This window comes from Lepisosteus platostomus, chromosome 13 (assembly GCF_059453375.1).
Source record: "Lepisosteus platostomus isolate fLepPlt1 chromosome 13, fLepPlt1.hap1, whole genome shotgun sequence".
NCBI lineage: Eukaryota > Metazoa > Chordata > Actinopteri > Semionotiformes > Lepisosteidae > Lepisosteus > Lepisosteus platostomus.
In genome coordinates, this window is record NC_142623.1 from 37,034,871 (window position 1) to 37,051,988 (window position 17,118).

A 17,118-nucleotide genomic window follows, 5' to 3' on the forward strand; every position below is an offset into this window, starting at 1 on the left:
TAAAGACAGATATCAACAGACCAATCATGGTCACAGTGGCAGTTATCTAATCTTGAGAGACCTTCACTGTCTGCTTCTGTATAAAGAGTTTTCTCCTCGTAGTTAATTAGAGAATTGATATAAAAAGTTAAAATGTATACGTTAATAACGAAAAGACGGAATAATTTATTTCGGTGGTCAAGGGAGACATCTACCGGTCAAAATCTGTATTACACCCCCCTGAGTTTTGAAGGCTCGGTTCCAAGACTGTCTCTATCCACGTACTTTAATAGTGAGCGAAATTCCAGTTCAGTGGGAACTAAACTTACATGTGAGCTGCATGTGAACATGTGAACTGCAGGCTGCAGCTATGAGGCAGATTTTAGTGTGATGCAGCACAGTGTCACTGAAGTGGTTAGCTCTGTTGCCTGGGATCCTGGGTTCAATTCCAAATCTGGGGTGCTATCTGCTTGGAGTTTGTATGTTCTCCTCATGTTTGTGTGGGTTTTTACCTGCGGTCCAAAAACATACTGGAAGGTTAATTGGCTTTTGGAGGAATTGACCATGGTGTGAGTGCATGCATGTCCCTGTGATGGGACAGGTGTCCAGTCATGGGTGTATCCTGTTTTCTGCCCATTGCTTGCTGGGATAGCTTGCGGCTCCCCCGTCACCCTGTACTGGATATAGCAGTTAGTAAATGGATGAATGTAATCTCGCCTAGTTTCAAGTAAATTGGTGCAATAGTTTCAGCACATTTGTAGTTTGAATGTTGACTGGAAGCTGATTGCCATAAAGTAGTAGATGTTTAGGTAAGAGGCTACATTTCATTAAGCAGTTGATGACTTCCTCTGGGCAGGAAGACTATGGGTGAGAAAGCAGCTTTAGTTGCTCATAAAATCTGGCAAATTTCAATTCAGATGGTGACGCAGCTGCCAAGACAGAGACAGCTCCAGATGTGAGAAGAAAATGGTAACCATGTGGCAGCCTTGGTATACGCAGGACCCGAGTAGCAGATGTTAATGATATGCTCACTAGAAAGATAAGATTGAAAGAATACAGGAATTTTAGAAGCAAGAGAAATACTTTCATATGAAAAATAACCAGTGATCCTTGACTTCAGTATTCCCAAAATCAAAATGCAGAATGTAAAGAAAAAAGAAGTTCTGTACTTGCACATAAGATGATCAAATTGTTGAATCTTAAAAATGATGAGGCACACCTGCTTCACAACATGGATTTCCATGCACAGTTTGGAATTCCAAAATACAATATTAGAAAAGGCATTTCCAATAAAACTAAGTACCTGACAGCAACATTATCACCTACTGGACTGTGGCTCTGGATCTGTGCCTGTGATTGGAAGGTTGCCAGTTCATATCCCGCGGCCGGCAGAGGAATCCTACTCCGTTGGTCCACTGAGCGAGGCCCTTCACCCCAACTGTTCCAGGGGTACTGTATAAATGGCTGACCCTGCACTCTGACCCCAAGCTTCTCTCCCTGTCTGTGTGTCTCATGGAGAGCAAGCTGGGGTATGCGAAAAGACAAATTCCTAATACAAGAAATTGTATATGGCCAATACAGTGATCTTCTTATGAAATAGAAGACCTCAAGGAAAAGCTGTCTGGCTCCTGTATGTTTTGTTTGTGGGCCACTATGTGGCGCTACATATCCTCATTCTATAAATAATTCTCTCTTTTTGAGTGCAGTAGGGATCTTGTGGAAATGTAAGGCGTAAGCAGATGGGTTCTCAGAGCTCCTCTCAATTCTAAATATTGGCTTTTAAATATTTTTTGTTTTGTGTCTTGTGTTTTTATAGTTTGTTTTAAGAATATGTCTCTTTTAAGTTATTGCTGTTAAGGAAAAATAAACACTTAATGAACCATATGACTTTATTCTGTATGTCTTATCTGGTAAATATCCTTTTCCTTGTGCTACTAAAACCACTCTCTTTATTACAATATCAATGGCTGGGTTATATACAGTATATATAATTTTATTGTACATCCGAAAGGGTTAACATTTGTATTTGGCATCACCATATAAAACTACAAAAAAACAATAGAATAAATAAAATAAACACATAATATAAATACAAAATATAAACCTAGCTTTTCAAAAGTACATATACAAACATCTTGCTCTCTCCATATTACACTACCATTACACTTTTTTAAAGCTTTTTTTTTCATGGCCATAGGCATTCTTAAGTGCCTCCCCGAAGGTATTTAGGATGATTTGGGTATGACTTTTTAAAAAATAATCTTTCTCATTTTGGGTCCCTGCAGATGTTTTTAAAATTCAACAGCCATCAAAACAGACAATGACATTCTTTCACTTCTCTTAAGCTAAATGAGCTGTGTTTATTGTACATTTAAATAACTGCATTTGACCTCTTATTTTCCTATTTCTATTGGAAACTGTTTGATGTTTGTACTGTAATAATAATAATAATAATAATAATAATAATAATAATAATAATAATAATAATAATAATAATTGCTTACACTTATATAGCGCTTTTTCTGGACACTCCACTCAAAGCGCTTTACAGGTAATGGGGACTCCCCTCCACCACCACCAATGTGCAGCTTCCACCTGGATGATGCGACGGCAGCCATAGTGCACCAGAACGCTCACCACACATCAGCTACTGTAGATGCTACACCTCTTTGTCACCTGAAGGGGTACTTCACTCACTTATCTCTTCAGATTTCGAGCATTGTTTTTAATGTCTACAATATTCTTTGTATTCTTGTGTCTGTTTTTCTTATTTTATACTGACCTGGAGCTGCCATGAGATTTTGTTTTTCTGGTTTTCATTCTTGGACTTCCTCAAGCCTTAGAAGCAGCTGGAAAATAAACATCATGAGTCTTAGGATGTAATACATTACACAAATGATGTATGGAAAACTGTGCTTATCTTTCAGGATGGAAATTGTTTTTGTGTTGGACATTGTGACAGCATATCTGTCTGAAAATACACATTTCCTTAGACTTTAACCAGACTTCCTTGTTATCTGACAGCCAGAATAATATAACATCCTGCACAGAATGATCAACGGTGCTAATGAAATTTGCTTCATAACTTTTAGAGCTTATATTTTAAAGTTAAAGTCCAAGGTTAATAACAATATTTTGTCTTCATGAGAGACATATCATAAATGATCATTGGTAGTCCATTATGTTATACTGTTAGATTACTGTATATGCTCATTTTTTATGCTACAAAATAATTTAAACAGTGAAAGTAGGGGATTATACATGGAAGAAAATGGCCATGGGGATTACTAATGCAATCATATGGAAATGAAACGTCATATGAAAAAAAAGACTTAATGATGTGGATATTGATGACATAAAAACGTATACAGTAGTGTGAAAGCAAACATCTCACTACTTTAACATGCAAAAGTAAAAAGAAAGGATGCAGTGCACATATTCTAATGATTTTGTTAACTAAACTTTGAACTATCTTTGAGTTAATTCTTTCTTGCTAGTGTTCTTCTTTTTATTAAATGAACATCCTGTTTTTTACGAATGTTTCTTACAATAATCACCTAACAATCGATAGTGTTGTTATTCAATTCACGATAACATGTGAGTTATTGCTGTCTTTTACATAATTTTCGCAACATCTGATTTAACATGAGTGCAGCAAAAAATAAAGCCACCTACCTTTGTTACAAACCTTCTTTCATGATTGTACAAAAAATCTATAAAATAATTGTTCTTAAAATAAATGTTCTCTGTTTAAGCAATTTCAATGAGCACAGAATAATGAATACTGACTTAAAGACAGTGAGGAAATGGACAAATAATCTAGAATTGTTTTCAGGATGTCCACAACAATTGAAATTTAAGGTATTTTCTAAAATAACATGGATCACAAACAAATAATTTCAGACTAAAACCCTGCAGGTTCCAGCAAGCAGAAAATTAAATGTCTTTCATTTTGCTGCAGGCTACAAAGGTCAATGCAGTTTTGCTTCCTCGTTTATATTTGTACCGAAAGCTTTAAACAAATGCTTTATAAAAGGCTGGAGGACCAAGAGCTTCCAGAGCTGAGTTTCCTGTTGTAGATCACACGTCTAGACTGTCTCTCAGCTGGATAAGTGCTATTGCTGAGATCCCTCTGGCCACTGCAGCAAAGAGAAAGAGCGAGGCAGAGTGAACATGGATTCGCCGTCATTTCGACAACCTTTCTCCGTCGTTTTACTGTTCATCACTTTTCACACATTCACTTGCGCAGAGAAAGAATGTGTCTCAACACTTCAAAGTAAGTTTGACAGTTCGTAACGGTTTTCTAATCTGCTGCTACAACACATACGGTGCGTCATAATTTGTAGGTAACAGTTGAAAAATATTCAGATCCTTTTTTATTTACAAGTGATGTGTATTTCTGTATCGCGTTATAGAGAATCTATGGAATCAATAAAGGGGGTTGTAACCTAAATTTGATTTTTTGTACTGCTTTTGTACTTAAAATACTTGCGTAGAATCTTTCAAAGCATTTCCGAATGGTTTGTGCTATAGATATGTCAAATGTGATTCCATTCCAAAAATGAAAAATAATGCTGTAGATGTAGAAAGTAAGAAACGGTACTATAGAAGATATTAAAATATAAGTTGTTACAGGACTAAATGGTAAAAAGAAACTGAAGGAAGGAATCTATAATTATGAATTGAAAATATATAATTATCTCAAAGCAGTGTACAATCATGTCTTCTCATACTGGTAATACGCAAAGCCCTGTCTAACTATCTGTTTAAATGCAATTTATATATTTTTTTACTAAATTAGAACTACAGTGACACCATTGCCATTAAATTCTTATTTAGATTAGTTGTAGTCTGAAGAAATTGCAAGAAAAGATTTATGCTAAGCTACTCTGAAAAATAAATCAAAGTACTGGCATGCATAACACATGTGGTGAATGAACATGTGCTTGGGAATTTGTAAATTTTTCCCTCTGTTTTTCTCCGACTTTGTGATTCATGATGAGTCTCATTCTCCATGCATTAAGTCTGATTAAATTACCGAACATTAGTGGCTAAAACACATTACAGTACATTTAGTGTACATGTTCATGAGTTGATTCTGGTTAATACTGTACAGAAAGTATTATGTTTAAGAAGAGAAATTAGATTGATATTCAATAGGTATCTTTAATCTTGATTTAAGGAAACTTTGGGAAGCTTACATGTCATGTTTGATGTGAAGTTGGTTAAAATCAGTCAGAGTTTTTCATGAGTTGGCTTTAAAGTAATCTTTAGTTAAGTTGGTCAATTGTGATTGTGAGCCAATTGTATTAAAATTTGCGGTGGTAAAAGGAAGGAAACTCAGTTTTGACCTACATTTAGAGCTTTTGGGTCTATAGGGCCTCTCTACTTTCCTCAAGATGGTGACCAGATGCTGAACTGCTAATAGAAAAAACATGGGATTGTCAGGGAACCGGCAGGTAGTTTCTGATGTTCCTGGCATAGCTGTGAATTCTGTGGGATGCAGAGGCAAACAATCCAAAATCATAATCCAGAAGCAAGGTCAATAGGAGAAGCTAGAGATCAGATAACCAGAAAGAGCTGAGACAAACTGAGAAGACAATCCAAAAGGCTAAATCAAAGAGACAAGATCAAAAAGGTAAAAGTTAAGTCCAAAAAACCTGCACGATAGAGAACTCTAAAGGAGGCTTCTCACTAGTGAGCATGGTTTGGTGCGTGAGGGAACTTTAAATACTGAAGGGAGAGGGACGTGGTTGGATAATTGGTCCAGGATTGAGAATCTGTGGAATCTGGTGCCTGTGGGAATCTGATGGGCTCAGTTAGGAATGGGATTGTGAAACAGTGGGTTTGGGAATGTAATGGCGTTTGCGAGGGAGAGTCCGGGGCATGACAGCGATAAAATAAAAAAACACACGATCTGTAGCAGCACTTATAGACTGACCGCTGCGCGTTACCCAACACACCACTCCCACCCCCATCCCAGGCAGCCTCAGAACACACATACTGTATGTGCTCCTCAGGCCTTGCTTGTACACATTTAAGGCCGCTGGTGCTGGTGTCTCCATATTTTGGAATACTGAAGTGGTATTTTAACAGTTCTGCAGCTACACAAACCTTCCACATATTTAAAAATGTTTAATTGTGCATTTTTTACTATAGATCTTTCAATTTTCATTGCATTTTAGTAATTAGGATGTCAGAGATGCCTATCAAATAACGAATGCTTCCCAGTGAATCACACAACTTCTTTGTTTTAATGGCAGCCCACAGAGAGCAAACTACACTCTGTGGTTTTCTCTGTAACGAGCAGCAACACCCAACAAACATTTTGGTGCACTTCAACAGTGGTGGAAGGCTCAAATCGAAAGTCTGTGTGTACAGTATGTATAAATAAATCATAGCTCGCCCATGCAGTAACGACATGAAAAGGTAGATTTACTGTAGTTTGAGGCAGTCTGAGTTTAGTTTTAAATAACATGCTTTTATTTTCAGTAAAATGGAAGATTATATATTTTTTAGAAAATAACGAATGTACAATTAGCACATCTGACAGGCCCCCTCCCAATAATATCTACTGTACTGTAGATCGCCTATACCTTAATCGAGCCCTATCCTGCAGATGTTTGTATACAATTAAAAAAATGTTAAACTTAAATGCAATCTTATCACATCTATATTAGTAAAAATGGTAAAAATGCAGCACTAAACCAAAAAGCTCAGAAATGATTCAATGCTCAAAAAAGTACCCCAGACATGTGCTAAAGTGCTTATTTGTAAATAGATTGTTTATTAGTAAGATGGTAGATGGTTTAAAGAGTATTAGAAATCTGATTTTTCAACCAAAATATTGCTGCAAAAAAGTTAAAAAAACATTTCTACACTAACACATTTGAACCACAGGATTCCATTAGTCATCAGTACAATTTTGTTAAGTGTTTTGTTTCTGATGTGACATTGTTAGCTTATTTTACATTTAGCTTCTTGAGCATTCAAGTTTTTGTTGAAATCTTCACTTTATGAATAATGTGTGTACACCATTTTTAATTTGAACAAAACAGGACATGATTGGGAGGGGGTGAAATACTTTTGCAAGGCATTGTATATTGATGAAGCATCAATATCACATCATTTGTGAAAGAAATATTTTTAAAGACACATTCAAGAATCTCTTTCTAACAATCAACCATACCCAAAATTGACTGTGTGTATAAGCCTCATAGTGTTCTTTGTTGAGAAATTTGCTCTGAAGTCTTAAAGGTGTCTGTTTTTTGTGAATTTCCATTTGTAAAAGACTAAATAAGCACTGACATCTTCCTTCTTTTTTATCTAAAACAGTTGTGCGAAGTTTCAACATCCACTCTAAATGCAACAGAACAGTACTGGATGAAAAGGATCAAGCGCATGTGAAGGGCCCAGTCACCACACTGCTCATCCCCTTGCTTTACTTGTTGGCTCTTGTCGTTGGACTCCCCGCTAACGTGACAGCCATGTGGGTCCTGCTCGCTAAAACCAAGAAGATGCCTTCGACTATTTTACTGATCAACCTGACAACTGCAGACCTCCTGCTCATCCTGGTCCTGCCCTTCAGGATTGCCTACCACTTTCAGGGCAACAACTGGATCTGGGGGGAGAGTTTCTGCAGGACCACCACCGCCATGTTTTATGGCAACATGTACGGTTCCATTCTGTGCCTCATGCTTATTAGTATCGATAGATACATTGCCTTAGTCCACCCATTTGGTGCCAAGGTCTTCAGGAGCAGAAAAACTTCCATCTACATGAGCCTCGTCATTTGGGTCATTGTAATAGGAGCCATGTTGCCTTTACTCCTCACTCAGCAGTCTTATACCTTAAATGAGCCGAACATTACCCTCTGCCATGATGCTTTGCCCCAGAAGGAGCAAGAAACATTCTTCTTTCCTTACTTTGCCAGCCTCTTCACCCTAGCATTCGTCATACCCTTCTGCGTCATCTTGTTCTGCTACTGCTCCATCATATGGACGCTGATGAGAAGTCAAGAGAGGTATACCTATGCAGCGAAAATAACTGCTCTGGTATTGGTGGTCTTCATTGCTTGCTTTTTGCCCAGCAACATGATCCTTCTCATCCACTACTCAGAATCCCATCTCATTGTGGGAAAGCAGGACTTATATGTCCCTTACCTGTTCAGCCTGGCTCTGAGCACCTTCAATAGCTTCATTGACCCCTTTATCTATTACTATGTGTCTGAAGATTTTAGAAATAAAGCAATAAAACTATTTGTCTGCTGTAGAACCAAAAATTACTTTATATCCACTCTTTCTTCAAGAAATCAGGATTCTTATTCAGCTTCTAAGTTCAGGTCTGTTAGTACAGAGATGTCTGCCTTAAATGGGGGACAGCTCCAGAAGAATCAGTGCCTAACCTGAGATGTCTTTGTTGTGAATTATGAAAGATTTTTAATGCTTCAGAATATTTCTGCGCAAGCTGTTTTTGTTGTGCTAAGAGTTAGCGAAAACACAAACTAATAAATGCCTTATTTTTTTAAGAATTGCAAGAATTCTGAAATTCATTTACTTTCTTATTTTTTCAAGAGCATATGTATTTTCAAGCAACCTCGTGTTTAAGATGTTTCAGTATGAAACAAGATACTCTACCATAATTAAATCATTACAAGTTTATATTGTTTATGTTCCCCCTCTGTCAGTTACAATTGTCTCCTGATTTCAATTGGTGAATTACTCAAAACAGAAAAAGTTGCTGGCGACAACAAGATTTTGTCATTGTTTTCTTAACATAATCCTAGTATTGTTTGGTCCTGCATTGACCTGCTGGAAAATAAATTAGCTTGGAGACATGGAAAAGCTGCTGGCTCAAGGGCTTCATCAAAGTTTTGCTAAATTGTAGGCCTTCCTTCTGCACTGGCGATGTTAAATCAGATTCCTGCCCACATCATCACAGTTCCTCCACTCTCCATCACACTTCCTCCAGCCTCCAGCTGGCTTGAATAACACTACAGTAAATACAATGCTTACTGTGACATTTTCTGTCAAAGGAAAAACAGCATTCATTCCCTCGGTCACTTTACTAGATGTTCTACCTCCCACAGAGACAATTTTGATTATTCCTTCCATTTACAAAGTGTTTTTCCTCCCTAAGGATTGAAAAACACCCTACACGTTGCATAGGAGGGGACCCATCTCATCTACCACTAAAGTGTCTCACCCATCCTGTGCCTATTAGCAGTCCCACTATACAACAGAGCAGGCTACGATATTGTGAGAAATGATTTCACCAACTGAATTAGGCTGAAGGTTAGGTGGCCATTTCTAACCTTTCAAAGTTACCCCTGACTGATTTATAAATGTGCAGGACATTTTCATGCAGATACTTTCTGCTGATACATATGTTATTTCTTCCTGTACTGACTCATCTTGTAACCCTTGCAATCTGTAAACAATAACAAGGATGATTCATATGGATGAGGCAGTCCTGGGCTGGTGTGGGGACCCTCTTCCTTCCAGGATATGTCCTTCTCCTCACAAAACTGATTTCCTGGTTTCTCTGGACCAGTCAGCCGTTTGCTGAGGCTGGACAAGAAAACCTTCCAAGAAAACCTCTTTCGTTGACTCATACTGATAGCAACCAAGTGATCTTCATTACTGAAGAAGGACAAGATTGCATAATTTGTATAAATAAGAATAGTTAATCAATTAATCAATTAATTTAGACAATTTCAACTCTAAAAAAATTCAAAGGAGGTAGTTAGCTAGCCAATCTTCAAAGGCTGCAAAACAACTATTTTTACACAAACAATAAACAGGAACTTGTGAACACCTGCTTACATTATTCTTTATCATGTTGGTGTTTTCTTTTTATCAGAGATATTGACAGAAATGCTTGTGCGATTGGTCATGTTGCCGACACCAAATACTTGCTTGTGGTTAGCTTCTTGAAGAAGATGAGCTTTCTCTTCAGCTTCAAAAATGCTGTTTGCACTAGTACGCTTAGTTCTGTTATATTTTGTCTTGTCTTTAGTCAGTTACAAAGTAGTCTTGGATCAAAGCCCTGTTCGTTTCACTTTAAAGCAAAGCTGTACAATGCTGTAAAACACGAGAAGGAGCTTGTGTTATGCTGAATGTGGGAAATTACATCACTTTATCTTTGGAGAAAACATAATCTAGTAGTTCAATCAGATCAGAAAGGGCATGTTTTTACAGGAAGGAACATGCATCAGAAGTGAAACAAATACTCATCACCCACATGATTCCTACATAATGTGAGAAAGAAAAGGGAAATTATACCTATCACTACATATACAAAGCAGTGTAGATCAAACGTAAAATATTTTAGATTCATGAAATATACAGTATACTGTAAAATATATATGGTTCTTCCATGCTGTGTATAAAATTACATGAACCCAACAGATGAAGGCCACACAGTTAAGGAGAATTTGATAAATAGAGTTTTTAACGAAAGTTGGGGAGGGATAAGTAATCAGTAATTAGCAATCACTCCCTACGTCCTTTTATCTCCTAAAACACTATAAATACCTACGTGATCCCCATCTCTCCCTCGCATACGTCTTTTGCATCTCACCTCCACGCCATCTCCACATCTGCAGCTGCCCCTTGGTCACCCTGCGCGAGGGTCCTGGCCTCCTTGTCCACAGGCCAGGAGGTCGGTCCTCAGCCAAGCCAGTTAAGCCAAATTTTCACTCCTTAAGCCTTTCATGACACTTTATTCTTGGGTGTTGGCATTCCTAGTGAAACTGTAAACTGCAGAGAACTGAGAGATGTGAATAACCCAAAGAAGAAGTATCCTTGTTTCACACTTGGGACAAGCGAAACTCGGTCGTAGGCTGCTTTTTGTACATACTGTACTATTGAGCCTAACTTACCCTTCAATAACTACAATATGGGGTCAATGTTCAGCAAACATTGGGGTCAAGGCAGGATACATTCTGGACAGGATACCAGTCAAGCACATTAAGTAATCAATCAATTAAATTCTTATGTATTTTGCCTGCAATCTTTGTGACACTTCACAAGTATGTAAAACATTTTCCAGTAAATGAACTAACTCTTACTGCATGTTAATTCCAAATGGCTGACAGCAATAAAATCTCTGAATTCCTCCCTTCAAACCCTTTTCTTATTTGTATTTCTTTCAGTGTGCCACTGTTATGCGTATTGAGTTCTGACCATGTGATAGTCACGGTTCTGCGCGGGGTCGTGCCCCCCGCCGCCCGTTCTGGGTGCGAACCGGCGTACAGGGCACCAACCGAGTGAGCTAAAGACTGAGGGCTCTGACATCACCACACTAGCTCCGCTACAACCACAGCACTTAAAAGTAGAACAATCTTTTGCTTCTACTGACCAATGATACGCTTGTAAATGATACTAACTTTGTTTACATTTAATCTTGCAAACCTGTCATTGCTTTTTACAGTCGGGGCCTTTGGCACTTTATCCAATGCTTTTTAATGCTATTCTCCGACAGCATTTAATATTTGTGACAGAATGACGCTTGTTTTATATTTATACACATATTATATACTATATTTAATGGAGGGACATCTATTAATTTCTTGATGTTGAATAGAAAATGTGTATTTGTTTGGTCAAAATTATTGTCAATAAATGCCAATATTTTACTCCCCGAAAGGTTCACTCTCTATAGCTGTAACAGAGAAATTATATAATCAACTGCAAAGCAGATGGAAAAATTAAACTGTATATTTTGTAACCTGTGTTAGAATTTGCATTTATTCTTCATTTCTGTCTGCCTTAGATACTGTAGGTGGTATAATGTGATGAAATACAATAGGTGCCTGTGCATCAAGACGATTAGAAAACACGTCAGAGCTTGCCTTTTTTAAGCAGTATGGTGGGATGTTTGTGAATGGAATAAAACATCAAGAAAGGCCAAAAGGGAAAAGATTACTTTCCTTTATTTCAAAACAATCTTCTACCAGGATTGGCTGAGTCTTTCAATCTTATCTTGTTTCCTGTTTATTTGCAAAACATCCATTACTATGCATGTTTTGTCAACAGTTCTAACTTAAGGCTCAGGAATTCAATATTAACCATTTTAAACCAATCATAGCAAACGTTACAGTAAAAAAAAGGTTGTCTTCATCAAAAAAGCACAAAATAAGAAACATTTTGTCTTGCAGATAAACTCTGGTACGATTGTCAGAGATGATATATCTGGCTGTAGGCTCTAAGATTTCATAGGTAAACACTGGGACTTGACTTAAAAACGCATGTTTCTGAGAAACTTGTGAAATAATCAAGTTCCTGAAAAGATTGATTAGTTGTTAAATTGATCTACCAGCCTTATATTTGCAGAATAGTACAGACTAGCAGGCCTGTAACTAAAAAATTCATTAGTATAGCCTGACACCTGGTGGCAGGCACTGCAAAAGCCTGTCTCTAGCCCGCCATACAAAAAAAAAGAGAAGCCTTTCATGTTAACTGTCACATCTTAAGAGAACCAACAAAAAGAGAATCGTTTTATTTTGACTATCATTCACCGTATTCTTGTTACTGTATTAGCATATCAACATTCCATTCTTTTTTCCTATTATTTAAACATTAGACAGCAAAGGTTGAATATATATAAGATGTTAGGTCTTATAAGATCAGATTGTTCTCTTATTTACAGTTCATAGTTATTTTAAATTGCTAAACATGACGATGTCATCAAACTCAGTTTTACAGCAAAAATATTATATGGTCAAAAACAAAACGATTTGTGGTACTATACTATCAATTTCTTAAAGAAGCAGTGCTTTATTAAGCAGTTGCATTTGGCTCATTTATTAAACACTGCATATGATCTTTTTACACCTAACAAGCTCATTTTATGTTTGTACAGAGAAAACTATAAAAAATATTAATGAATTCAGGCCTTTGGGTACTCATAAGAAAAGCAAACCACTGATATTTGCATATGTGCAAATATAATTACTGTAGTATTATCTTTATGCTACTCTAGCAGCAAACCGAGATAAGATAAGACCACTCAAATGTCAAGAACTGCTCATACTGTATTTACAGCATCATACCTGCAGTTCCTTAAAGCACTGTAAGGGGGAGTGTGGCAATCATTTCTAACCTTGAATAACAAGTAACGTACTGTAATAAAAATGTTTCTCTCAGAGACTCAACACACGCAGTTGAAACTACCTTTTAGAGACGGATGTGACAATTGTCTTGAGCTACAGTGATAAAGCTCCAGTAACCGTATTACAAACAAACATTCATTTTTCTCACCTTCATTTTCCTCATCTTATTGCTTAGGCAATATTTATTTATTCATTGAATGTTAAACTACTTCCGTTCCTGATGCATTAAACCTGGCTGAACTAATGATTCTTGATTACACTACAGGTATGTACTATTAGTGCTGCATTGAGGTCAAACAGTTGACCTCAATGAAAGCAAAAGCAAGCTTTCGTTTTTCTACCTTGCGGCTGGTCAGCTAAATTTCTTTAATTTAATTGCTGGTACAGTACAGTATATACGGCAGAAGGCAGGTTTACACCCTGCGTAGACAGGATGCCAGTCCATTGCAGGAAACACACACACACACGCAATTATTTAACGAGAGAAATTAACCCGTGTTTTAGCGGTGTGGGGAAACTTAAGCACCTGCGGAAAATCTCAGAGACAGTATACACCTCCCGGCGTTGTTCGAACAGGCTCAGGCAGACTTTCACAGCGGGCAGCCAATTAATCTATGATTTAAATATTATTTCTTTATTATTATTTCCCGCAGGGCTCTGGCATTAGCTCAGCTACTGTGCCCTTTGCTACCTCGTGGTTTCTTTATGCTGGGTTTCTTTTTTGTCAGCCTTTCTGTGCTTGCTTCCTTTCCTCTTTCACTCTGCAGCCCTGCGCGGTGGGTTTATTTTTGTGTCGTCGTTGACTTTTTTGGCTCGCCTTTTTATTTTCTTACGGTGCTTCCCACCTCACCACTGCCTGAGACCTGCTGGTGAGCTCTAGGCCAGACGCAGTTAGTTTTCACCTCGCCTAACTGGCTCCCTTTCTACATTTCAGCAATGCATAAAAAGATTAATAAAACAGTCAAGGTGTTTTTGTAAAAATAAATAATTTAATGATTTCCCACTATCATTATGTTACTATTTTTTTAGTTATTGTAATAGCAATAACAACAATAATTATAGACATATAAGTATTATACTGTATACTGTATGATTATACACACCAGCACATATATAATCCAGAACAAAAGCAAAAAGAAAGTAGGAAGCAAAGCACCGCACAATAACTTCACCCCTTATTGTATAGAGCCTGATCTACAGTGAAGTAAGATGGTCTCAATCAGCAGATCTCAGATTTAGATGTGAAATATACATAAGCACTAAATTCTAAAAATAATCTGGAGCTGAGTCATTCCAAGTCTTATACAGTACCTTGAAATTCATTCCAAATTTCACTGACAGTAAGCACAATTTCAACTTCCACCACATGGCTGAATAGATTGTTCCATATTATCACAACCCTTGGGGTTAAGTACCTCCTGTTTGCAGTTTTAACGTACTGTACGTACACATAATTTGTACATGTGTCCTCTGATTTAAGTTTCACTGTTTATTTAACAGAAATCTGCTGGGCTGACTTTGTTTATTTAAATGGTTTTGATCTGAAATTAAAAAGAGGTGTCTTGGGTTCAATCAATATCTTTTTTTTCTTTGGTGACATAATCGTTCTACATTTGTGCCTTGCTCGCAGAGTAACCAGATCACTTACGTTTATTCCTATTTCAATTACAGTTTAACTACAGAAAAGTAGTTGAAAACATCTTTATTTGTGATGTGTAACCTGCTAATGAGTTATTTATTTATGTAAATGTAGTCTTTGTTTCAGAACAGGAGCTTTACTGATGTATAAGCTGTTAATAAGATCTTTATTAATTTAAATTATGTCTTCTCTTCAGCGTACAAGCTGCAAAACAGATTTGTAGCAACTAAAAGGTATATGTATATGTAGATTGCACTTTAGAATAGGTGGTAACCATCAATGAATCATCTGCCATTCAAATTGTGGCACCTAGATTATCAAAATAAAATCTGTAATTCTCAAAAGCGACTTTTGAGAAACACATTTGCAGCTTCACTGTGTGGATTGGTGTGTGAGGGTGTTTAAAACCAATGCAATACTATAAGTCCTTCATTTTATTACACATATTGAGACATCTAATACCAGCCATGTAGCTTTTATTCATTAAAAGTCTTGTGCTAATGAAAGCTGATAGGAATCCATGCTAACTTACATAGTTTGGTTCTCTTTACTTCCCATCCATACCTTTTCTTTAGAAAGACAACAAACTATAAGACAGAATATATTACACCGTAGGAGGCGTTGAATTAGAAAGCATTCAGTAGGAAAATGACCTAGAGCTTGTAGCAGATTCATCACTGTCGCTTTCTAGGCACTGCAAAGAAACAATAAAAAGGCAAATAGAATCCTTGGATACATAACAAAGAGTTTAGAATAAAGATCAAGTGAAGCTATGTAGACAGCTTCAGTTAGACCATATCTGTTACAGTTCAGATTTCTCAAAGGGTTCTCAAAAAAGCATTGATGAATGTCCAGAGAAGAGGAACAAAACCCGTTCCAACATTAAAGTAAATGAAGGACCCTAGTCTTTTTAATCTTAGTACAAGTCATCTGAGAGTGGATTTGATTTAGCTCTTGAGAATTATAAACAGAATCAATAAAGTATATCTCACTTGTTGTTTAAGGTTTAGTTCAGAAAGGGGAGAAATAAAAAAAATCAATGTTCCCACCAATATTAGAAAATACCCTTTAAACACACAGTTATTAATACACAGTTGTTAATGTACTGTAAGTGGAGATAGTGGGAACTATCAAATCTGCAAACTTCAAATCAGGACTGCATAGAGCACCTGCAGCAGTCGATATTGTTCAGAGTGCTCAGAAGGTGCTCAGCAGAATCAAGGTATCTGTATACCTGCAGTTCCTCAAATTTCCCTCAGAAGAAGGAAAATAAATGTTCCTCAAATAATTACGTTTGATAATTAAAAACTGTATTTTAGGTAACCTGTTGGGGATAAAGTAAAATATTGCAGAACCTCAGTCACATTATATTCGGAACTCATGGGAACATGTAAGTTCATCTTATTTTTGTTAACCCACATTTACTGCAAAGGAAGCCAGTCTAGTGAATTATATTAGAACTTTTTAATTAGATTATGTCATGTGATACAACTAAATGTGTCTTCCGGTTTTTTATTAGGAAGTTTTCTGTAGACTTGAAATATTTTTATCAGGTCAGTAAGATCTAAAACATGACAGATGTAACTAAATTCTGAAAATAATGGGAAACATAAAAACAAGCTTTTCTCAGCAAAAAAACAACAATGTCTACCTGTTTCATTTCCACAGACAAAGCCAGATCTCTATGATGGTTGTAGAGCAGGTGTAGCTGAAAAGTGCACTATAGACACCAATAGTTCAACCGAATAAAACAAAATAAAATAATTCTGGTTTCTATCATTATACTGTCTGTACTGTCTAAATAAATATTAAAATGATCACTCAGTGAAACACCATCCCCATCTTAATAATCTGAAAAGGACATCAAACAAATATTTCTTTCAGTTCCTGTATGCTTTAAATTTGTAATTGTTTGGACTCACTCAAACAGCTCCAACAAGTCAAACATGTTTAGTCTCTCGACAGTTCGTGTTGAGCAAGAAAAAAGCTTTCAGGCTTCAGAAACTGCGAAAAACCCACAGTTACCACAAAACCAGCAGTTTTGCAAATAAATCCTTTTTGGGTAACTGTTGGCAACATTTTTGAAATTTATTTTCCCCTTTTCAAAAAAATATTGCAATGTGATTTTTGTAATGCCAAAGTAATGCCAGATAGTACTGGCAACTAGACCCATGCTGCAGGAGGAGATTCTGAAATCCATTAAAATCTTCACTTTGCACATCTCTTTGCAAAATGGTTTTATTCATTAAAAGTCTTGCGCTAATGGAAGCTGATAGGAATCCAAACTAATTTATGCTATAGTAGTTCTGTTCTCTTTACTTCCCATCCATACTTTTATAACAGTATAACAGTGCTAAACAATAAAAACATTGCAATGGAACAAACT

At 36.8% G+C, this 17,118-nt stretch overlaps 1 protein-coding gene across 1 annotated transcript; it reads left to right on the forward strand.

Annotated features, from left to right (window-relative positions):
• The first annotated feature begins 4,021 nt into the window (after nt 1-4,021).
• LOC148650560 (proteinase-activated receptor 4) lies at nt 4,022-8,509 on the forward strand. The gene is made up of 2 exons (XM_088604533.1): nt 4,022-4,255; nt 7,315-8,509. The coding sequence occupies exons 1-2, from the start codon at nt 4,153-4,155 to the stop codon at nt 8,385-8,387; spliced, it is 1,176 nt and encodes a 391-aa protein (XP_088460659.1). The 5' UTR covers nt 4,022-4,152; the 3' UTR covers nt 8,388-8,509.
• Nucleotides 8,510-17,118: the final 8,609 nt, after the last annotated feature.